General features: G+C 34.6%; 1 protein-coding gene across 1 annotated transcript in view; it reads right to left on the bottom strand.

The window, feature by feature from the left end:
• TMEM47 (transmembrane protein 47) overlaps positions 1-10,104 on the bottom strand; it is a 50,618-nt gene extending 40,514 nt beyond the window's left edge. Inside the window, exon 1 of the mRNA XM_074214200.1 lies at positions 9,243-10,104. Coding sequence (XP_074070301.1) covers positions 9,243-9,468 — 226 coding nt within the window. The 5' untranslated portion in view covers positions 9,469-10,104. The remainder of the gene's footprint in view (positions 1-9,242) is intronic.
• Positions 10,105-25,632: the final 15,528 nt, after the last annotated feature.

Raw genomic sequence — 25,632 nt, 5'->3', positions numbered from 1 at the left:
TCTACTTAGAGGTAGCTGGAGATTCAATGGACAGACTGCTGACGTTAAGGAAAGGAAGACACATTCAAATCCATCCTCAAATACTTACTAAACAACTCAACCTCTGGTGACCAGACTCTCTTTAGCTGTAAAATGGGGATGACTGTAACACCTACCTTGTAGGGTTCTTGTGAAGACCAAATGAAACATCTGTAAAATCACTTAGCAGACTGCCTGATATAGAGCTATATAAATTAATTATTCCCTTTTTTCTCCTTTTCCTACCAAATTCAATTTTGTTGCCAAGTCTTGCCAATTATATCTTAATAATGTCTCCATGTGTTTATTTTTCTTTTCATTTCCACTATGACCACCTTACTTCAAATGTTTATTCATTCTTTCCTAGATCTCATTAACCTATGCTGAATTTCTTCATATGTAATCTTTCCATGGTCTACAGGACTAATTTTTTTAATGCATAGTTACAATAAGGGATACTTTAATATCCTCAGTGTTTTCCCAATGCCAACTAAATTTTACCTCTACTTTTGGCATGGTATTCAAACTCTCCATCATTTCATATCAATCTACCTTTTCAGTTTTATTTTACATTTTTTTCATCAAATCTATGATCTTACTCCAAGCATAAACACCATCACATAGTCAAACTGAACTATTCACTATTTTTTCTAGACTTGCTCCTTACTGTCTTATATTTGAACCATAGTACTTCTTTCAAATGAAATTTCATAAATCAAAACTGTTAGGGTATGTTCTTGGGAAGCTGGAAAAAAAAGAGAAAAATAAACAAAAGTTCACTCATATATGTACCATATATCTATTAAAAGGGCAACTCTTTCTCAAGGTTTTCCTTCATTTTTTCAATCCCAAATTTTCTCTCCCTCATTTGAATTCCTTCAGCATTTGATTTATTTGTCTTACTACATTTATCATTATATCTACATTATATCATTATATAATCTTCTGCTTATATAAGGATGGAATTGACTGGGTAAATCAATCAAATTACTTCACTCTATAAAAAAAAAATCAATCCTAAAAAGGAATACTATGGTACCTTAATCAGGTGGGGATACATTTTCTATCAATACCTTCATAATTTTACCAAGACATACTCTGCCTAAATGGAACTTCTTGAGCACCCTTCAAAAAAAAACAGCCGCTAGGTGGCACAATGGATAGAGCATTAGACCTGGAGTCGAGAGGACCTGAGTTGGGCAATTCATTTAACTCCATTTCCTTGCAAAAAACAAGCAAAAAAAAAGTAAAAAAGAAAACACAGTGGAGAGACACACTTACTGGTGTACACTAACTATAAAATATTAGAAATGAGACCATCTTAACCTCCAAATGCTACCTTAGAATCTCCTTAGATAGTTGCCTGAAAGCATTCATTACAGTTATAATTATCTACATTTTATATATCTCAAGATTCTAATTTCTTTGAGGTAGGGACCATGACTTGTTTAACTCTTTATGACCCACTGCACCCATTTCATGATTGGAACATAAATGGTATTCGATAAATGTTTGTTAGATAGTCATATTAAAAATTCATATTGATGATGAGGTAGAACCATTTGGTTTATTAAATATATTTGTATGCTTTACTAAAAGAAGTTATGATAGCTTTAGCATGAAATTTCTTATTTCCTTGTCTCTGTGTTTGGCTGTGACTCTGCCTTTGTTCTCTCCTCTGGCTGACTTTCATTTACCTGAAAATATTGTAGCAAAGTTTTCCAAGATAGAAATAAGTTTTAAAAAATGAGGAATTTTGATTTTTATATATAAATGCACACTGTATTTACACAGTAGTATAGTACAATATTTTGGAAGCTTTCAATAGAGGCAAGTCAAAATAAATAATTAATCCGTATAGCTAAAGATGATACTTTGTAAAGCAGATTATGTTTAATATATTGGGCAAGCAATTTAAAATTCATGTGAGAACCTTATTTGAGTGATGGGGGGGATATACCTTCTTGCAAAAGGAAAATAACTACATGTTATATAATATTTAACTTCCCTATTAAAGGGAATATGTCATACTATTCAAACAAGTTTCTGACTACCAAGAGATGTCAGCAGAAGCATCAGTATCCACAAATATTGACAAGAAAGAAAATGGAATGGAATCTTGGGAATCACTTCATTGAGAATTTAACCTTGTATGATAATCATATAACATATAAAACAAAGGCAAGTTGCCTATCCTCTATTCAAAATTGAGATAATCAAATCTTATTTGATCAAAAGAAATATTCTTCATTTCCAGCCAGGTCATGTAATATTTAGACAATTGCCTAGAAATATTTTTTAAAAATAAGTTATCACATTTTCCACATAATTTGACTGCATTTTCAACAAGTTGTATCTGCTTTGTTTATCATATGAAAATTTATTTGTTTCACCAGGACGCAGCAATGCTTTTCACAGAGTAGAAAATTAATGCTCATTTGAGGAATGAATGAAGTAAAAATTACTCCACATTGATAGCATTTTCACTTCTAGTCTTTTGTTTTTGAACATGTATAAATTGCCATTATTCTTCACTTTGCAATCACAGATTTCTGTCAAAAATGCCCCCTCTGACTTGAAGCATTTCTTGATTTTCCATGTTATTATTTCTATCTTTTGAAATACATTTGACCTATTATCATTGCTTAACTGTGTGCATTTTATAGCAATCTCACCCCAGTAGAATGTAAGTTATTGGGGAGCATGATTTATCATAATTGTATTTTTATATTCCTAGCACTTAGGATATGTTTTATATCTATTAGAGTAAGTTGTATATTTATATCCCTAGCACTTAGCATTTAATCAGTGTTCAATAAATGCTTTGTAGAGTACATTTTCATTAAAAAACTTTTACATGTTTCCACACACATTCCACCACAAAACTATTTTGATATTTTAGTAAAGGAAAAATGTGCCAAAGTATTTATCTGAAATTACAATCAATTTTCATCTTATTTATGTTGCCTTGAGCATTTGAGGCTAGAAATTAGTAGATAACCTAACCTTGTGGTTTTGTAGGTTCTATATAGAAATTCATGAATAAAAATATAATTAATAACAACAAAAGGGGGCAAATTGTAAACATTTTACTTATCACTTAAAATTGTAAATAAACTGATGTCCATCCTATCTTTCCATTATTTCCACCTAAATGTTATATAATACAATAAATTAATTTCAATCTGCCATCTTTATCTCTTTGCATTCAGGTAGTCTATTTCCATTCCTAATCTAATAGAATCATAGAATCATAACTTTAAGAGCTGGAAGGGACTGAAGAGACAAACTTAGCAAAGAGAAGATAAATCATTTGCCTAAGTTCATATAAATGATAAGTGGTGGAGTCTTCCAATTCCATATTCAATTCCTTTCACAGAATCATGCTCCTTTATGCACTTCTTCATCTCCAGCTAAAGTAGTTTTTTTCTTCTGTCAATGTTCAACTTGTGATCTATATACTCCAGAGAATCTGATCTGGTTCGTCTAATTGTGCTTTCTTCCTCTTTAAATATTCCCAGGGCAATTTTTCTATATTTCCCCTGTACATCATCATATACTATAATTGTCATTTATTTTGTATATTCCAATTCCATAAATTCCTCCTCATGGAAGGAAATATTTTTTTCATCTTTTTTTTAAATTTTTTGTTGCTCAACTGACTTGATGGCATGTAACATTCCCTTAATGTGTTCTTGTTAAATTGTAGACATTACATTGCCAAGAAAAGTAATACTCAAATATAATTGAATAGCTAAAAAGGCACCACAGAGTTTAAGGTAAAGAAATTCTTTTTAATACAATAAAAAGGAGCCTTAAATTACTTGCCCCAAAGATTTAACTCTTATTTCATTTATGTTACACAAAACACAATAGAACTCTTTCATAAATGACTGTTGTAAAACAAAACTTAAACCCCTTTATAAGTGCATTATATTATACAAGACCTCTATAGTTTGTATTGGAGAAACGAGCATTTGGAAAACAATATTGAAACCCCATAATGACCTTTTTTTTTTTAACAGTATGCCTTTGGATATATATTTTTCTGTGCACACCCCCAATTGGATATGTTCATTCAACCTTAACTTATAGCAAACCATTGAAGTATATCTCTGCACGTTGGTGAAATCCAATTTTTTTAATTAAAAGTTTCTTACAGGAACTATAAGTCGAATTTCTATTTCACTTCAAGATTTGCAAAGTTCTTTTAAAAAATTAACTAATTTTATCCTCATAACACTGGGGCATAGATGCTCTTATTATCCCCATTTTACACATGGAAAAACTGATGCAAAGAATTTAAATGACTTCCCCAGGGTCATACAGCTAGTAAATCTAGATGTGAAGTGAGGTCTTTCTAAACTCAACTCTATAAATCCCCCTATCTAGCTGTCTGAAATTAAAATAATTCTAACAAAAGCCTTGAAGAAATTGAAAATGAAGATTTCTGAAGAAAATTATTCAGAAAAAGTATTCATCATTTTTCTCAATAAATTACAATAGGGAAATCAGCAAGGTAGAGGGAAGAAAATATTGGATTCAAGGGATGTGGATTCAAGTCATTGCTCTCCTATTTAGTACTTGTGTGACCTTGGGCAAGTTATTTAGCTTCTCTGAAGACTCAGAATATTCTCCTGAAATGAAGTTTGTACCAGGATATTAATGTCCTTTATAAACTCTAAATTCAAGATCCTATTACAATTCTGCAATAAACTTATGAATCTTTTGGAACTGAGTATGGGAGGAAAAGGTTCTGATGAAGTTAAAATGAACTATTTGATTTTTTATCCCCTTATGTTTTATAATAATTGCTTTAGGAATATAATCGGTTTCAAAGTATTTGATACTAATTGAAATTGTTATTTATCAGTTTTTCACAAGTATGATTGTTTTTGAACTTAATAAAACTGTATTTCTTCTGTTGAGGCTGCTTTCCTATGGAGTATATTGTACTACCCACCAATCTTGCTGAGCTATTTGTAAACACAAGTCAATATCAACTCATTTAAAGCAATGATCTGCTGCTTCCCTAGAGGAAGACACCTTCTGAGTTGGCAATTTTGTTTCAAGGATGCTTTAGATTCCAAGCCCATATTTATGGACATGAGGTCACAAATCTCAGGAGTTGAGAAATGCTCAGATACTCAAGACAGGGTGATTGACCATTACCTATCATTCTCCCACCAAAAGTAGATTTTTGATGTTATGTTTTTTTGGGGGGGGAAATGATGATTGTGTAAAATAATATCTCATACTACATTCTAAAAGCATGTTTTCAAATTGTTTTATAAATGGGAAATTAATTTTTTGCCTGACAAATTGACATAATTTATGAAACTTCTAAAAAACTATATTAGTGATTCATGTTTTTAAAAAGTGGCTATTTTTAGAATTCCACATTAATGGCTAAATAACCATGTTCCTGGGTGGGGTGGGTCTATGTATTAAAATCAATCCATAGTTTGAGTATAGGTTCTAGATCAGTGTATTCCTTTTATTACAGAAGGCACTAAAGGGGTTAACCATGTTGATCTGGTCTTTTGTTGATTTTTGCTTACTCAATAGGTCACTCTGACATCAAAAGAACAGACTGGGCTTATATTTTTACAGCTATTTAAAAAAGCACAAGACAATATACACATTTTCCCAAAAGACGCAATGTAAAACTTTTACAATTTAATAAACTACTCAAGTATAATTTTATGAATACTCTGAGTGTATTCACATAGAATATATACTAATTTGGCATAGCTGATCTATTCTTTAAATCTGTAGTAAACCTTGAGTAAGCAATATTAACAAAACAAAACAGCATGATCAAGCAAAAGGGTTATTGTTATTGTTATTCTTCCAAAAAAACATTAAATATTTTTGGCAAAAGACTACCTAAAAACAAGAGCTCTGTCACACTTCTGAAGAAATCTAGTGAGTCATATCCTTGTGAATATAATATATTTTGCTCACATGAGCAAAAATGTGAATGGTCCTAAGTTTGTAGACTTGAAATAGTTTTTCTTTCTCTCCACACTGAATTTGATGCTAAATTATCCATTTTCCTAATCTGATTTTAGGAACAATTGTAGAAATATTTCTTTAGAACTGTTCTAAATGCTGAATTCCAGTCTCAGAAAAGGAGAGGCAAGGAACATTATGACTGATTAACTCACTCTTAGAATTAGTATAGTTCAAACTGTAAGTGCTGATGTTGGTTTCCCAGGCCCTTGCAAACAGGGATAGAGCTATCGTCAGTTAAAACTACAAAATGAATTATAAACAGCAAAAGGTGCACATTTTGTATCAAAATTTTTAAAACAGCTACATTGAAATAGAAGGAAATTGGAGAGGAGACAGAACAGTAACAGGGCATGTTGCTGCCAGTAGAAATATTCTTGAAAATTTCCTGCTCAAAAAATACATGAACTTGCCATTTCATAGCAATTCTAATTCTAATTCTAATTAAGACGAAGGTTTTTAATTAAGCCTTGAAGATGGTGTTAAGGGCCTTTAGGAAAATTATGCTTGATAGTGTCTCTGAAGGTAATCCACTTCAAGGGACAATGAAGTCTATTTCTTCAAGGCACCAGAAAAAGATGCTTTATCCTGGCTTTCTACAGTTTCTCACAGCCAACCAGCTAAAACTCTTACTATAGAATACAAACAGGAGAGCAAGGGACTGCCAGCTTCTGTGCTGGCTTTCCCCCTCTCTTTTTAGATAGTTAGATACATTATTTTATGCTCAAAACTTCACTTGAAATTAAAAAAAATACAAAAAAAAGTAATAATCTGGGGAGCAAAAGGAGATAGGGTGCTTTTCCATACCCTTCTGCCCCCTACACTAGTAAATAAAGAATAGTACCTTAAAGGAATAAGGAACTTGCTCAAGTATCCTTAAAACAAAACAATCACTACTTCTTTTCCAGGAGCTTGCTAACCCCAGCTCATCTGAGATTAATTTTTTTAATTAAAATAAAGCTAAATTGATACTTAGAAACCTTAAAAGGAATGAATGCAATGGTAGGGATTGGGGGGGGTGTCAAAAGAAGGAAAATGCAAAGGATAACTGTGTCTTTGTTGGATTTTTACCTTGAAGTGTTCCATTTACCTACATCTACATTATATTTATGGATCCCTATTTCTTGCTCTTTTTTAATTTTTTTTTAAATTAAGCTATAGATGCCTGTTGATGCAATTAATGAAAGATTAACCAACATTGCATACTGTTCAACAAGCCCAGTCTGGCTGCTCTCCATTCCCCACATTCTTTGGAAGCATAAAGGGGAAAGAATATGAAAAGAAAGAGGGGATTTGAAGCCATTATTTTTTTTTAACCTATCTGAAAAAGTCTATGCAATCAGGGGCTATTATTTCAGTAGACAGTGAGAAAGGGGCAAAAGATTCACGTTGCTAAGGAAACATGGTGAAGCTGACATTCCTACATAAATTTCCATTTATATTGGAGAGAAGAAAGAAAAGGTATTTTCTTCCGAAGTTTGTTTGGATACCCAGATTACTTAAGGAAGACTTTTTAAAGAACCAATCTGTATTTTCAGCTGTAAAGGAGCAACCTTCAACAAAATGAAGCCACTACTTACTGTCCTCCTGTCAGCTCACTGGAGGTAAATTAAACGAACCACCACCAAGAAATTGTTGCTATTCTTTTCAGTCGATATTTTCTAAGTCCCGAGTGAAAAAGAAAGACTAAGACAAGAACATTGTCCAATTAAAACTGCTTTCTCCCCCCACCCCACCCCATGCCAAGGTGATGAGGACAAAGACCAACTCCAGGGAAATAGTTTTTAGTGCTGGAGTGAGTAAGGGTATAACTTGCCAACATGTCTAGTGAAGCTTCACAAGTTGTCTCAAGAAAACCTGAACTAACCTGTGTATAATGAAATCTGAAGAGTTTCATCCATACCAGTGTTTGGTGCCCAATGTTTTACTTCTTTTAATAATGAAAACCGTTTGACTGTATCCTTTCTTAGGGCTAAAATTAATAGCCAAAGAATCTAGAATAGTAACAATAGTATAGGAACAAGAAAGTAGGAGGAGACTGAAGAGACCAGCAGCTCTTGACCGAGAGAAAAAAAAACACCAGAGCCGGGTTAGGGGGTCCAGTAGGGTCGCGTGGAGAAGGTGATGGGAAGCCAGGGAGTGAGTGGGGGCGGGCGTTGGTGGGTGTGGAGACGTGGAAGCCAGACATCCCAGAACAGAGGGCTGTATTTGTTTAGTACCAGAGAAGAGGGTGACCCACCAGTTCCTGCTCTTCTCTCTCTCCCACCTCCTGCCCTGTAAAGGAAGCTAATCAATGCAGCCTTGAATAAAACCACAAGCACTAGAAGGCACAACTTTCTAGCCATCTGTGAGCAGTTCACCGCGGAGAAAGAAAGAGCATATTTAGGGACCATGGGCGGAGGTAGAGAAAGAAAAAGGGAAAAATTACTTACTATGCCACCAAAAAAGGAAACTCAAACCCTTCGCTCTTCCCGCTGCTCTAATATCCCTACAAACCTACAGGAATAAAACCTCAAACAAAAACCGGACTGGAAAAATCCATACAACATAGAAGCGAATGGGGGGGGGGACAGAAAAATTACTCTCATGAGTAAGAAAGGGGGTGGAGTGGGACATACGATCCTGGAAGAGTACTTGGATCTTTTTTTTTTTGCGGGGGGAGGGGTGTTTTGTTTTGCTTTTCTCCCTTTTAAAAAAAATTGGAGCGGGGAAGGCGTTATGTTTTTAAAACCTCCACATGGTCTTTGCCGCAAATTATACCAATTAGAGAAAATAACATGTGTTACTTGTGAGCTAGTGGAATGGTTAGAGGAATAGAACTGGAGTGATTGGGGGTGGGGAAGAGAAGTGCTCGAAGGGGAGATTAGCACCAAGAGGTTTAGCCCAGGGCCTGGGGTGGCAACAGCCTTTGGGATGTGCCAAGGAGGAATCCCGAGACCGAGGGCTGGCTTTGGGAAGGGGCTGCAGCCTCGAGTTGGGAGAATCAAGCGGGAGCCAGCAGGGGCTAGTCCGCCAGGAACCAGCGGGCAGAAGTGGGGCTAGGCGGGGGCAGCCCCGCGCGGCCAGCAGAAGTAGGGGCCGAGGCACTGTGGTGCGGGGGACAGCTCGGAGCCCCGGGAGGAGGAGGAGGAGGAGGAGGAGGAGGAGGAGGAGGAGGAGGAGGAGGAGGAGGAGGAGGAGGAGGAGGCACGGTACCGAAGAGCTCTCACCGCTGCTCAGAGTGGACTCGCAGTGCCAGATGTCTACGTTGGCGGGTTTCCGGCAGCACTCCCACAGGGACAGGTAATACTGATGATCCGCTGTGACCCAGGCCGGGCTCAGGACGGCTCCCAGATCCAGACATAGCGCCAGGAAGATGCACACCAGCCCCACTAGCTTCAGCGGGGTCAGCACCGACACGCGCACCTCCTCCATCCCGCTGCCAGCTGAAGCCATGCCCAGGGGCGCCGCTACCAGATGATCTGGCCCCCAGCAACTCTGGCCCCTAGGGGATTAGGAATCCTTGCAATACCTCTTCCAGGGAGTTGCAGAGCGAAAACACGCGCAAAATAAAATCCAACAAAACTCCACTAAAATAATCATTAAAATAATAAACCAACCCTATAAGAGTTGCACTTTCTTTCCTGCCTCCCTTACCCCCCCCTCCCCAAATCTGGCTACTTGGATGGGAAGACTGGTCAGGAATGCAGCAGCTGGGAAAGGGGATGGAGGCTGGAGAAGTGTCCCTTCGCTTCTGTCCCAGGTGGTGCAGCCAGTGAAGGCAAGGGCGGCATCGGCAGCTCCGAGCCTTGGCTGCCCAGTCCCCCAGCGCTCAGCTCTCTTGCTCTCTCACTGTGTGCAATGCCCAATTTCCAGCTCTGCCCAACTCGCTCACTCCTCCCATCTCCCCTCCTCCTGTCTGCAGGGAGGCGGGGAGGAGAAAAGGAGGGAGAGAGGGAGGAAAGGGCGGCAGCGTCACTGTCCGGGCTTTGCCAAGGCTAGATTGGAGAAAGGCAGATATCTGTCGCCCCCCAATCCTGGCAAGCCAGGCAACAGCCGGTGGGGTGGGGTCCCAGACACAAACTCTTGCTCTCTGGTTTACTGGACTCCTTACTGAGCTGATACTGGACAATTCCTAGAAGATTCATTGCCCATCCCCCACCACCCCTTTACTTTCTCTGTCACCTCGCCCTCCCCCAAACCATGTCATGTGGTTTTTCTTTTTATAGAAGGGAAGGAGGGGTCTTTTTTTTCTAGAAGGCGTCAGATTTTTAACTCCTCCTAGGTTTCCTAGCTGCAGCTGTTGCTGGCAAGAGATTTATCAGCTGCACTGTCAGGATTCAGTCTTCCCGCTTGGCCTCTGGTGTGATGGAGAGGTGTTAGTATGTGAAAGAAAAGTTAGTAACATTTTTCGTCACTTTTCCAAGCCAGAGCTCAATCTTGTTTTCCCAAACTCCATCCCCTCTGTTTTTCCCAGCATATGTCTCCCCCCCTTTTGATCTGATGCTCTTTCTTCTTTTGACTTGTCTTTTCTTAGGCACCTAGCTACAACAGATGTCCCAGTTGCTTTTGAAAAGAAACAAAGAAGGGGATCCTTATACAGCATGAAGTTCCATATGTGAGCTATTCTGAGGAGTTCATTTACTCCACAGAATTTACTAAGTTCAACGTGTAAAGGAAACTGGTAATGGGGAGGGGGCTAGATATAAAGAGGATTCTGCCCTCAGGGAGGTGAAAAAGTGACAAAACATTTGCAAATTTACAGTAATACAAACTAGTTTATATATTAGTTATAAGTACACAAGTTCAAAAGTTCATGCCCACAGAGGAAGATCATTCAGTAAGGTGCCTTACTGAAGGCTTTGGAGAAGATAGTTTTAAGTTTGACTTGGGAAGATGCTTAGAATACTAATAGGCTGAAAAGGAGGAGAGCATTTGGAGTACTGGAAATAAGTGAAGGAAATCAAACTCAAACTGCTTGGGATTGGGGAGTATCCCAGATTGTTAGATTTAGAGTATTTGAGGAATGACAGAAATCCTTAACTTGAAGAGAATCATGAAACTAATCAAGTTTGAACTTTATGTGGTAGGTAATGGGGAACCACTTGCAAGTATTTGAGTAATGAATTACATTCTTTTCACATTTGCACAATTTTGTGCTTTAAATTAGCACAGTGACAAATGAAAAAGCAGAAAGTATGTCTCTTTTCTCCCTCTATTCTGACTGAACCTACTCATTCTTAGAATCCTGGGTCTTAACCATCTTGCCTCATTCCTTTCTTGCCTACAGAGCTCCATGATTCACATGTCTAGTTTCCAGTCTTAAGTAGGAGTGAGAGGGAAAAGAGGTGACTGTCATACCATTGTGACTTCCTATCTGTTACCTGATTTCCAGACTTTGAAAACACCTTACTGTCATACCCTACTCTTTAGCTTGATCTCCATGAAAGGTCTTTTTGATCTATAGCCTCTTGAAGGGACTGGAGAAGCACCATTAAAATATACCAGCTTTCTGCCACAGAGGATTGAGAACTACTGTTAGTAGACCTCAACATGTGTAGTTTCTCCCTCAGATACTCTAATTATCCAGTTTCTCAGCCTACTCTTTTTTCACAACTTAAATTTCTATTCCATCTCAGTCATATACAAAATTGTCCTTTATCTTCCCATCACCCATAAATGCACCATCTTTGTGTTCATTAGATTTTTAAATTCTTTACCAGAAACAGTTTCTAAATCTCTCCCAAAGTCTTCTAAATCCAAACCTTGCTTTTTCATCCATAAAATTAATTATAATCCCTTGACCTCACAATTCCCTCCCAGGTCATCAATCCTATACTAGCACGACTCTCCCCCTTTTCCCATCTTGACCCCTTGATGTCTTCAATGATCTTCTCTTAAGTCCCTTACCCACTGCCCCTATTCACTGCCTTCATTCCTCCACACTTTTTACTGAATTAAGATGGAAAAAAAAAACATACAGTTGTTCTATTTAATGCAAATTTATGTTATAAAACTTCAGGTGGGCCCCCTTTGCTACTAGACAAGTTGTTTTTTTTAATCTCCTTAATTAACTCATTATATGCTCAACACATTTTATCCTTCAATCCTTTCACATCTCCCTCTTAATCTCAATAAGTCACTCATATTTTGCTGAAAAAATAAGATCATAAATAGGATTGGAGCAAAATCAAGATGGCAGATTAGCTATCCAACTGGACTCTCCCATTATTCCCTTCCAAGCATCTTTTTTAATTAATGCTTCATAAAATTTTATAGTGGGCAAGTCAACTAATGTTTCGGGTTAGACATTTTTTCATGCAAAAAAAATTAAGAAATTAGTAGGAAAAGTCTAAGACATGGAGATGGAGGCCTATCCACAATGCACACAGAACAATTGCTGTTGCTGCTGCTTCAGCAGCTTTTAGGCCAGAGACAGGGAGTAAGACAACTGATGAGAAAGTGATTGTAAGTGACTTTTTGCTGGAATTGGGTATATTTGATGCTGACTGACAACTTTGTTTCCCATATACAGTTCTGGGTCCCAGTTACAGGGTGAAGAGGAATACTGGTGGTTGGTCATTAGGAAGCAGGGACTGTGGTCATAATTCCAAAACAAAGAAGAATACTAATAATTTCAGATAAAAAGGAACAGAAGAACTTCCTAGGTAAAAGATCAAAATGGAGAAAACAAGTACTTTCACCCTCTCAAATGAGCTTTGAAAAAAACAGCCCCAAAAAGCCTGAAATTTGGGACAAAACCTTCCCGCCCTTAGGTGAGTAGAATCTAATTTTGCACATGAAGTTTAAAGTTCATAAAGACTAGAAAAATTAACAAAGAGCAAGACAAGTATTTTACCACTATAAATTATTTGATGGCAGAGAGAGAGAGAGAGAGAGAGAGAGAGAGAGAGAGAGAGAGAGAGACTGGGATATACACTCAGAAGAGGACAATAGTTACAAAAACCCTTCAAAAATGATAATTGGACCCAACCCAACAAGAATTTCTGGAAGAGTAAAATAAAAAGGTAAGAATGATGGAGTAAAAATAGGAAAAGAAATGAGAGTGATGAAAGAAAATTATGAACTTGGTAAAAGAGGCACCAAATAAAAAATCTAAAGAAAACTGCAAATTGAATAAAAGCAGACTTGGTCAAATGCAAAAAAGGTAAAAGTTCAGTGAAAAAAATGGTTCCTCAAAAATTAGACTTGGGCATGTAAGAGGTTAATGATGCCATGAGATAACAAGAAAGAATAGAAAAGTCAAAAAACTGAAAAAAAAAGTGAAAGGTCTCACTACAAAAAGAAATGCCCTGGAAAATAGAATGAGGAAAATAACAAGAATTATGCAATGATTTGAAATTTATGTTCAAAGAAAGTACTTGGACAAAATATTTCAATAAATTCATCAAGGAAAACTGCCTTTATATCTTAGATTCAGAGAGTAAAATAAAATTTGAAAGAATTTACCCATCAACTCCTGAAATGGCTAAAAGAAAACTCCAAGGAATGTTATAGTCCAAATTTTAGAACTTCTGAAATATACTGGGGGGGGGGGGGGAGAAAGAGATAGAATGGGAAAATTTTTCTTAAATAAAGGAGACTCATAAGGTAGATAGAGAGGAAGGAGAGACTAGAGGACAATGTTTGTATTTCACTTTCATTGGAATTGGTTCAGAGGGAAGAACACATGCATACATGCATAGTGGTAAAAGGAAATATGTTATTTAATAAGGAAATAAGAGGAGATAAGAAAAAGGAGGAATGATAAAGGGAAGGCAGTGTGTAGAAGCAAAATATACTTTTGATGAAGCGAGAGACAGAGACAAAGACAGAGAGAGAGAGAGAAAGAGAAGAAAATGGAATGGAATGAAGGGAAATATGCAACTTAGTAACCATAGTTGTTAATACTAATGTGCTGATCTCAACCATAAAATGGAAGCACATAGAAGAATGGATTAGAAATCAGAATCCAAAAATATGTGCTAACAGACACACTTAAATAGAAAGACAATCTAATATGTATCAGCTGCGATTAAAAACCAAAACGTAGTGGCAACCATGGATTGTAGACAAAGCAAATTGCTCTAGTTAAAAGAGATAAAAGTTGTCATATACATGAAGTAATATGAAAATAATTTTAACATTAGTTTATCTTATAAATACTTCATTTCTCAAATATATATATATATATATAAATACTTAATATAGAACTGAGTTTATTTGTAAAAATATGAGTCATTATCCAAATAATAAATGATTAAAAATTTTTTCAGAAGAAACCAAGCCAAACTATAGTTATATTAAAAAGCTATTATCAGGGCGGCTAGGTGACACAGTGGATAGAGCACCAGCCCTGGAGTCAGGAGTACATGAGTTCAAATCTGACTTCAGACATTTATAATTACCTAGTTGTGTGACCTTGGGCAAGCCACTTACATTTCCTTGCAAAAACAAACAAACAAAAAGCTATTATCAAAATCATTTAAAGAAATGTAATTTAAAATAATTCTAAGGTAACAGCTCACACACCAGCAAAATGACAAATTGTTAGGGAAATATAGGTATAAGTGGAGTGGTGAACTGGTCCAACCATTCTGGAGAACAATTAGAAACTATGGATCTGAAGGGATTTAAAATTGTGCATTCTCTTTGATCAAACAATATTGCTTAGTTCTGTATCCCCAAAAGATCAAAGAAAAAGGAAAAGAGGACCTATATATGTATTTATAGCAACTCTTTTGATGGTGACCATGAATTGGATATCAAGCATATGTTCATTGATAGGAGAATGTCTGAAAACATTATGGAAGTTGATTGTGATGGAATTCGATTGTGCTATAAGAAATGATGAAGGGTTTGTTTTAGAAAGCCAGGGCAAGAACTATATGAACTAATGCAAAGTGAAGTGAGGAGAACTAGGAGATCATTGTGCACAGTAATAGCAATATAATTCTGATAAATTGTGAAAGACTTCATCAACTTGATTAATACAATGATCCAAATCAATTTCAAAGGATCCATGAGGAAGAACAAAAATGCTATCCACTTCTAGAGAAAGAACTGATGAACAAAGTGCAAATTGAAATGTAATTTTCTCACTTTTTAATTTTTCTTACTTTTATGAATTCAAAAATATGGGCATGTTTTGCACAATTTCACATGAATAATTGATGTTGTATTGCTTGCCTTCTCAATGAACACAGGGTAAAGAAGAAGGGAAGGAGGGAGAGAGAATTTGGAATTCAAAATTGAAAAATAAAAGAATTAAAAATAAATAATACATTAAAATTTTTACTGTGGTCACTTGCTGAAAACTCTCCTCCCATTTTTTTTTAGTTTTCGTAAGGCCATGGGGTTAAGTGACTTGCTGAAGGTCACAATGTTTTGCGAATAGATTTTTTTTTCAGTTTTTTGCAAGGCAAATGGGGTTAAATGGCTTTCCCAAGGCCACATAGTTAGGTAATTAAGTGTCTGAGGCAGGATTTGAATTTAGGTACTCCTGATTCCAGGGATGTGCTCTATCCACTGCACCACCTAGCTGCCCTCTTTTCCCACTGTCTTAACTCAGATTACCTAGATGACTTCTGCTACTATCTCCTTATTGATGCCTGTCTCATATTATGAGCTGGTACTTCTTGTAGCCAAAGCAAAAATCACTAAATGCACAAATTCTATTTCATCCTGTCTTTTATAGTTGATTTTCATTTCCATCATTCCATTCCATTTTACCTTGAATCTCCTGCTGCCCACTGGTCTCTTCTCTTCTCTTCTCTTTCTCTTTCTCTTCTCTCTCACTTTCTGTCTGTCACACACAATCATTTCCCTTAATACATTCATCACTGTTCTCACCCTATTTCTTTCTTGACTTTTGTGTCAAAACTCAAGAAACCAATATACAATATGTGTCCACTTTCTTTCCTCTCACTCTTTTTAACCATCTACAGTTTAGTTCATCATTCAACCAAAATCTCTCAAAAAAATTACCAATAATCTCTTAATTACCAAATCTGAAAGACTCCTCTTAATCCTCATCGTTTTTAACTTCTCAGCAATTACAGACAATATCTAAAACTCCCTTCTCCTTGCTACTTTCTTCTCTTTAGGATTTTAGGACTCTACTCTCTCTTGTTTCTCCTCCAGCAATCTAAAAGTTTATTATTCTCCTTTTTCTTTTTTCTGTGTCTTCACCCAGGACATGGCTGTGAACTATGCATTTTCCACAACTCCCAATCCTGTGTCTTATTCTCTTCTCTCTCTCTCTCTCTCTCTCTCTCTCTCTCTCTCTCTCTCTCTCTCTCTCTCTCTCTCTCTATATATATATATATATATATATATATATATATATATATATATATATATATATATATATATATATGTGTTGGTGATCTCATCAGTTCCCATAGGTTCAATTTTAATCTGTATGCTGTTGATTCCCAATCTAATTATTTACTCCTAACCTTTCTGCAGGTTTCCTGTTTTGTATCTGTCTACTAGAAATTCTAATTGAATATCCTACAGATATCTTAAATACATGTCTAAAACTGTATTCTTCATCTTTTCCTCCCCTCTCCCCCTAACTATCCCACTTTCAGACTTTTCTCTTGCTATCAAGGGCATCACCATCCTCCCATATCCCCATCATTGCTGTTACTATATACAACGCTCTTGTTCTGCTCACTTCACTTTGCATCAATTCATATGTCTTTCCAAGTGTTTTCTTTTCTGAAATAACCCTGCTTGTCTTGTCTAATAGCAAACTAATGTTCCATCACAATCATATAGCATAGCTTGTTAAGCCATTGCCCAAAGGAATTTTCATTTCTTAGCCACCACAAAAAAAGTTGGTATAAATATTTTACAAAAATTGGTCCTTTTCCTTATTTTTGATGTCTTTAGATTATAGAAGTGGTACTCCTAGATCAAAGGGTATGTACAGTTTTAAAGAAATACAACTTTTAAAAACTAGGATTCTAATAAAAGAATGACCAATCATATCACTAGGGAAGTGATGAAGAAACATCCTATGGGGCGACTAAGTGGCGCAGTGGGTAAAGCACCAGCCCTGGAGTCAGGAGTACCTGGGTTCAAATCCAGTCTCAGACACTTAATAATTACCTAGCTGTGTGGCCTTGGGCAAGCCACACCCCATTTGCCTTGCAAAAACCTAAAAAACAAACAAAGAAACAAACAAAAAAGAAACATCTTACCTACCCTCTGAGAGACAGGTAATAGACATAAGGTTTTAAAATAGCCACCATTAGGATTCATTTTGATTAACTATATTTGTTATAAAGCCTTGTGATTTTTCCCTCTCAGTTAAATGGGGTAGGTGGTTCATGGGGGAGGAAAGAAATTGATTAGCACCAGCAATGAATAAAAAAAAGCACAAAAGATAAACAAAGGGTTATGGGAAGAAAGTATAAACAGGATATCATTGAAGGTAATGTACTGTATTTATTATGTTAATTTTTGAAAAAAGAGGGAAATTAAAATGGAAATTTTATAATTTCATGTAGACTTTTTTGTTCTTATTTATATAAAAATTATATTTCTAGGGGTTAAACGGTATAAAGTAATATTTTAAAAATATACTGCTTAACATGTAACTTCATTTTTTTCTCCCTGCACTATCAGTCATAAATGATACCTGATTTTATGTGACAATTTTGACAGTGAGAATGTTCTTTTGTTTTTGAAAACATCTCTCTATCTGAGGAATACCTGTGTTACAGAAATTAGATGTTTAAAGCCTGACAATCTCAAATTAAAATAATTACAAAATTTTCAAAGACACAGACATTCTTAAATGTGAGAAAGAAAAACAAATATGCAAAAAAATTACTCCATGAGAGCAAAAAGCTTTGGCTGAAATAGCTAACAATTTAAGTAAAAAAACAAAAGCATTCATGAGGCAGCTACTATTAACCAGGCACTGTGCCAAAGGCTAGAGATATAAAGACAAAAGACAGGATGTACCTTTGAAGAGCTCACAATCTAAAAGTATGCCAACAAACAAATAACCTTGGACAACATGTTATGTACAGGATAAATAGGAAATACTCAAGAGAGGCATCATTAGAATTAAGAGGGATTGCTAAGGACTTCCAGTAGGTGATATTTTAGCTGAGTATGGAAGCAAATTAGGAGGAGATTGAAAAAAAGAAGAGAGAACATTTAAGGTATGGAAGTTAACCACTGAAAATGTCTGGAGATAGGAGTTAGAAGATCTTCTTTGAAAGACAGCAAGGAAATAAGGCTACGGAATCAAAGAGTACATTTCAGGATGTGTTATAAGAAGACTGGAAAGATTTGGAGTGAGGGAGAAACATGTTAGATTATGAATATCTCTGAATGTGGAATTTTCTTCCTCTTATTTCTCTTCCTTCTCTTTTTCTTCTTCCTTCTTCTTTCTTCTTCTCCTTTTACTCCTTCTTGTTCTTCTGCTACTTCTCTTCCTTCTTTCTCCTCTTTTGTCTTCTTCTTCGTCTTCTTTTCTTCTTTCTTTCTTTCTTTCTTTCTTTCTTTCTTTCTTTCTTTCTTTCTTTTTCTTCCTTCTTTTCATTTAATTGTGATTGCAACCTTACATGCAAAATAAGGGAGTTAGGATAGAGGATCTTTAAAGGGAGATTCCTTTTAGCTTTAACATTCTGATCCAAAAATTACAGGAAATTGTGACTCTAAAAAAGCATTTAAGTTGAGTAGAAAATTAAATGCTTAACATGAAGTAATTAATTTCATTAACTATAATTTTGTACCATCAATATAAATTATCAGTATTTATCACTTTGTACTTTGAAACTGTGTTATATGCATACATTTTCAGTATGGATACATTTTAATAATTCTATATATTTTCAATCTTGCGATTCTTATTCAATTTTCCCATAATTCCTTCAAAAGAATCTACTCAGTGTCCTGAAGAGCTTCTTTTTTGTTCTTTCCACATCTTTAGGATGTTGATGTATTCCTTAGACCATCTATCAATTATATCTCATTTTTGCTTCATTACTGACCTATGTCTTTTTCCAGCCACATATGACACCAAAGGGTTTTTTTTGCTTTTGTGCTGCTTTTCATGCATAATATTAATACTTCTGGTATTTAAATCTTAAAAAAATCTTTGGACAAATGCCTTCTATTACAGATAAAGCAGATGAAATCAGAATTTAATTGAATTACAAAGTATGTGGAAAAGCTAGGACTCAAACCTTGACTCTCCAATACCAAGATCATGTTTATTGCAGATGGTGTATTTTAGCGTGTTCTCATCTATCAAGTCTTTATATTGACCTTTGTCTTATTTTTAATTAACCAGTAATGATTTTCCTGTCTTGAGCAATAGCCTATAGTGTTACCATTACAGCACCACCATTGCTACCATTACCATCACTACCACACCACCACCACTATGTAAACCATTCTTTGTCCATTTCTATTCTGTACCCACTGGCAGAGGGTGAGTATGTGTATATAGGTTTCCAGGATTTTTGTCCATGAACCTGCATGCTAATGATTTTGATTTTTCATCTTGTGAAAAGACCAGAATGAATATAGTAGCAGTCATCTTTTTTATTGTGATTCTTGCCTCCACTTGAAAAATATCTTACAAATATTATTGACATCGCAGTATATTCCAAATCTAGTGCTATTATTTTATATTCATTTATAAAAGCATGTACTTTCAGAGAAGAAGAAAGTTAGTAAAGAAGTCAAATTTCCTACAGGGATAAATTGTGAGCCAGTCATTAAAATAATTAAAAGCTCCTTCCAATTTAATATAAAACTATTTTGCAAAAAATAACAAACAAAAAAACATTAAAATTCAGTGCCTTGATATTTTTAAATAATATCTTCCTTATCCTTCTTGCCAGAAAAATGTGCTGGTATAGAAAACAGACATTTTATCATAATGCAATCTCCTTGTAATTAAGAGGTCCAGATTTTTTTTCATATTTTTATTCAAGTTATGTTGGAACTACAGGTCAAATCATCTAGTTAGCTGTACTCCTCTTACCTAGTAGTTTCCTTTAAATGATTCCTAATGTATAATATTTGCATATTCAAAATTTGCATATTTTCTTACTGTATAACAATATTCCCACACTTCTATAGAACTTCTACCCTTATCATTTGTATTTCTGAGTCTTATAACTATAAACTAAGTATCATTTGGATTTAAATTGTTAATGTTGCATTTGATGTTCATGTAAAGTATTGGTTTTGGATGAGCAGTTAATGATTACTTCAGTTATATGTCCTATTTACTCACAAGGAAAGGGAATCAATCAGAGAAATGAAAACATCAGGGAACTCTAGGGCAGGAAGAGAAGAAGCAATTCAGATGCTCAGAATATAAGAATATGGGGAAATAAGAATGTTTCCAATGGTGTTAATTCTGTTTTACTGAATTTTATTTAAATTTTAATATTTTCAAAAACACTCACCTAAAGACATATACTTGCCTTAACATGTACATTTCTACAGAATTCCTTTCTGGCAATATATGTAGAGAAATCTTCAGTTATATCACAATACATTATTATTGAAATTCTAATTATTTCCATATTATTTTTGACATGGTAATGTCATACCCACTTTTAGAGAAAACTTTTTTGTTCATTGTAAAATGAAATGACCTAAGTAGAAAATAATGGAATAGCCTCTATGATATTATATAGTTGTTAACACCATTTTCATGAAAAGTCCAGTGCACAGGGAAATGAATTGGTAGTAGAAAATTAAAAGCTACATAAATTATCTGTTAGAGGAAATAACTGGTAATGTAGCAAGTTGGAGAAGCTTAGTATAAAGTTGATCAGCTACACAACATTATTCACCTCCCCACTTTAAAATGCAAGTGCTTTGGTTCAGCCATGATCTCAGAATGAAATAGAAAAGTAGAAATTCAGAGGTGGAAAATTCAAGGAAATAGAGGAAATAGAAATGGGATGCTTCTATGGATATGTTCATTAACGTTATTCACCATTTAGATTAGGTGAAAGAAATATATTTAGCATCAGTTTTCTTGCCTTGAGATTAGAGATCAAAAATTATTTTTAAGCCATCTCTCCTATATTTAACTATGCAAAACTAAAAATGTTGTTATAAATAGATCAGTGTAGTATTTTGGCATGCAAATATACAATTATCAGTACAATTTTGTCTGGAAATATTTTTTACTATAAAAACATGTCTATAGAATAAAAAGAAATAAAAACAGTGAACTCATTGGAGTTGACATTTATAGAGTAGTACTTCACAGTGACAAGTTATTTTCAGACACATTTTCTCATGCCTTTCTCAAAACAACCCCATTACCTATATATTGCAAGTATTAATCTACTCATTTTATTTTTTAAAATTTTATTTATTTTATCATTAATTTATGAAATAAAACAATCATTTCTATAACATAATAGAATTTTTTAAAAATGAGTACACATGAAAATACAAGTCTCTCAATGGGCAACTTGTATACTAAAGTTACCATGTAGCTAAATTCTTTTTCTCCCGCCCTTCCTGGCACACACACTAGACATGGCTACCTTTAGACACAAAAATATGTACATATCTGAATGTGTCTGTTTGCAAATCATTCTATACACATTTCTATTCTCTGGATGAATATAGCATCTTCTTTTATAGGTCCTTTTTTATTTAACTTAGAAATTTATAATATTCAAAGTAGACTAAAATTGTTCTTAAAACAATAGTGCTATTAGTTTTTACAATGTTCTCTTTGCTCTATTCACTTCATTTTTCATTATTTCATGTAAGTCTAACCATGCTTTTTTCCAAGTCAACACACTCATCATTTCATATAGCACAATAGTATTACATCATAATCATATTCCATTATTTTTCAGTCATTCCCCAATTTACAGTCATCCCTGCAATTTCTTTGCCAGTTCTTTGCCACCCTGAAACTACTACAAATATTTTAGAACATGTAAGTTATTTTCCTTTTTCTCTAATCATTTTTTGGAAATACACTTTGTAGTGCTATTGCTCAGTCAAAGGGTATATGTAGTTAATAATCTTTGGGGATAATTCCATATTGATCTCCAAAATAGTTAGATTAGATCACAGTTTCACCAACAGTGAATTAGTATCCCAGTTTTTCCATATCCCCCCCAACATTTGTCACTTTCCCTATCAATTATTTTAGCCAATCTTTTCAGTATAAGTTGATATCTCAAGGTTGTTTTAATTTGCATTTTCTACTCATTAATGATATAGAATATTTTCCACATAAGTATAAAATGTTTTAATATCTTCATCACAAAATTCCCTATTAATAATCTTTGTCCATTTATATATTGAGGAATGACTAATTTTTAAAGATTTGACAAAACTATTCATATATTTGCGATTTAAGACCTATATCTGACAAATTGTCCAAAGCTCTTTTTCTATCATTTTTATACAAATACATTTTCACTTAATATGATCAAAATTAGTCATTTTATAACATATTTACAACTGCTTTCTATCTCAAGGTTTATTCATAAATCATTCACCTCCCCATAAGTCTTAAGTACTTAATATGTCCCATTTTGTTTAAACTTTTAAAAAATATCTCTATATCTGGGTCACATATCCATTTGATTTTATCTTGGTGAATATATAAGATATTGTTTTATGCTCAATTTCCATCAAAAAACTCCAATTTTACCAAAAATATTTACAAATAATGAATACTTTTCCTGAAAATTTAAATACTTATACTTTTCAAATACAAGATTACTAGATTTATTTATTGTTATAAATTATATGTTCATTCTGGTTCTCTGACCTACCTTTCACTTTCTTAGTCAGTACCAGATACTGCCTTATAATAAAGTTTAAGATTTGATACTGTTAAAGCTCTCTCCTTGACACTTGTTTTTTTATTAGTTCATTTAATAGTCTTGACTTTTTAATACTCTAAATGAGTTTTGTTATTTTCCTAGTTCAGAGACAAATTTTGATAATTTAATTGAATATGCAAATTAGTTTTGATAAAATTGTCATTTTTTTAATTGAGGAGGAAAGTATTTCTTTTTTTTTTAAGGGTTTTTGCAAAGCAAACAGGGTTAAGTGGCTTGCCCAAGGCCACACAGCTAGGTAATTATTAAGTGTCTGAGACCAGATTTGAACCCAGGTACTCCTGACTCCAGGGCTGGTGCTTTATCCACTATGCCACCTAGTCGCCCCTGGAGGAAAGTCTTTCTTAAAGAAATTCCCAATGGCTCCACAATCTATCCTAATTAGTTCCTAAATGGAAGATTGTAATTCAAACAGAGCTAGAATTTGAACCCAGCACTTCTCATTACAAGCCCATTTCAATTCAATTCAACACACATTGATTAATTCAGTACAACTTTTATAATTCCAGTGATATCTTAACTTTGTCCTACTTGCTCATGACAAGTAGTACAGATTTATTATATGGCGAAACATTTTGTTGTTTTTGTTTTATTATAAGATAGATATTATGGTACCTACCCTATTTAGCTGATGTTCCTTTTTTAACCTCTTGAGAAAAATTAAGGCTAAAAGTGGCAATCACAATATCTTAAAAAATTCCATCAGAAATTAGGCAATCTCCTTTTTTGAACCTTGAAGTATTCATAAGGCATGTCTGAGTACAAAGGAGCAAATCAACCCTAATGTTGAAAAATCTTAATTATAATTCAATTTTAAATATAACTGAGAAGGTAAAGTTAAAAAAGGATTAAATATAAAGGGTAACAGAAGCAATTTATACTAATTTACTATACGAAACCAGAAAATTCAGCAAAACTATTTTCCCTTAGAATTCTTAAAAGATAGTACTAAATGTCAGCTATCTAGAGGATTTAAGCAGTGGCAAAAATGCTATAAGGAATTTTCACTTTTCCATTTCTCTATCCTCTATTTTCCACCTTTTAAATGAGTCTATAAAGTGAATCAGTAGCATTGCATGGGCATGTTAGTAGTCTTTCAAAATTTAAATGTTAATTTATTCAAAACCTATAGTAACCCATATAAATACACATGGGAAAAATATCAGAACTAACAATATTAATATCAGTATTATGATCTTATGTTTTTGTTACCTTTAGTCAATTTTCTTTCTCTAATATTCCTTACTTATTTTCTTTTGCCATGAGGATGGAGAGGATTTGTGTGACAGGAAATTCAATGTCCTATCACCCTCTTATTTATTATGTGACCTTGAGGTTGGGAAGATTGTATTATTCATTTTCAGAGTGAAGTCACTGAATGGATCATGATTTCAATAATAAAGGAAATTCCTAAGTGCAGAGATTCCCTCTACCAATGCAAGTTACATGTTTGCTGCAATTTATAGATTTATAGAGTTTTCCTAAAACTCTAATGTCAACTGAGTAGTCTGTTAGAGAATTTGAAATTGGAGCTTTTTGGTATTAACACTTGCTCTTTATCCACCACATCAAGTTTTCCATACAGATTGTGTCACTAGGGAATATCACTTTACCTTTCACTCTGAAACTTGGAGTTTCTAATATATCCTCCACAGCATATATTCTATAAAATATCCTCTAAACTAAGTTTGACTGTCATCTGCTTTATACTACTGGACCAATATCTTATCTTATAGTTCTCTGTGCAGTTGTCAGGTGATGTGTTGTACAGGAATTTTTTTTAACCATTCCTATTTGCATATGTCTTCTTACTATTGACAAATTGTCTGAAGAAGTTCCTAATATAAATGCCCCTTCTCTGCTCTGAAAATCCTTTGTATCAAAGGATTGGTTGTGCTTTTTTTTTTTAATCTGAATACATGTTCAAAGATGATTCTGGCACAATATGTCACTGTTCTCTGTATTCCTGATTCTGTCTCTATTTCTTTTTTGCCTCTCTCCTGTTGTTCTCTTTGCTTATCTCTTGTCTCTCTGTCTTTCTGAATATCCTTTTCTCTGTCTTGTGTCTCTGATGTTCTGTCTCACTCGCTGTCTCTGTCTATTTCTGTCTCTGTCCCTCTGACAGTCTCTGTCTTTGATTGTCTGATGGTCTGTCTGTGAATCTATTGTTGACTCTCTGTTGCTCTTTTTCCCTGAGTCTCTCTGTCTTTCTGAATGTCTGTTTCGGTCTTTAGTTTTCAATGTGTCTTTCCCTCTGTCTTTGTCTATTGGTCTGTCTTTCCTTCCCTTGAAAAACTACCTTCTCTCAACTGCACTTCCAATAAGTGTATTCAAATTAGAAAAAAATATATAGTTGATTTTTTATAATAAACAAACCCCATATATAAAGCAAATTAAATTACATTTGCTTCCATTGTGCCTTAGAGGAAAGCATTTAGGCCAGTACAAGAGAACCCAGGGTGTGAAAAGAGATACAAGAGTAATATCTTGGAGTCAAAGTTTGTATGGAGGAAGGAAACATTCAGAAATACAGCTTCTGTTTCTTAATTCCCTATGATCAATTGGTCCAAACTGTCTCAGTCCTATAGCCCTGAGTCATTGTTATTGGTGGCTACCTCTCTGCCTATATGAAATGGTATATTCTATAAAACATGTGCAGAAACTCTCTACCCATTTACTTGTGAGAACTCTGTGTGGTTGGCATCCTTATTGTTGAAAGTCCTTTGTGTGTAGGCTGAGCTAAAAGAGG

Source organism: Macrotis lagotis, chromosome 1 (genome assembly GCF_037893015.1).
Source record: "Macrotis lagotis isolate mMagLag1 chromosome 1, bilby.v1.9.chrom.fasta, whole genome shotgun sequence".
Lineage (NCBI taxonomy): Eukaryota > Metazoa > Chordata > Mammalia > Peramelemorphia > Peramelidae > Macrotis > Macrotis lagotis.
The sequence above is the reverse complement of the archived record's forward strand: the minus strand, read 5'-3'. Positions and strand labels throughout refer to the sequence as shown.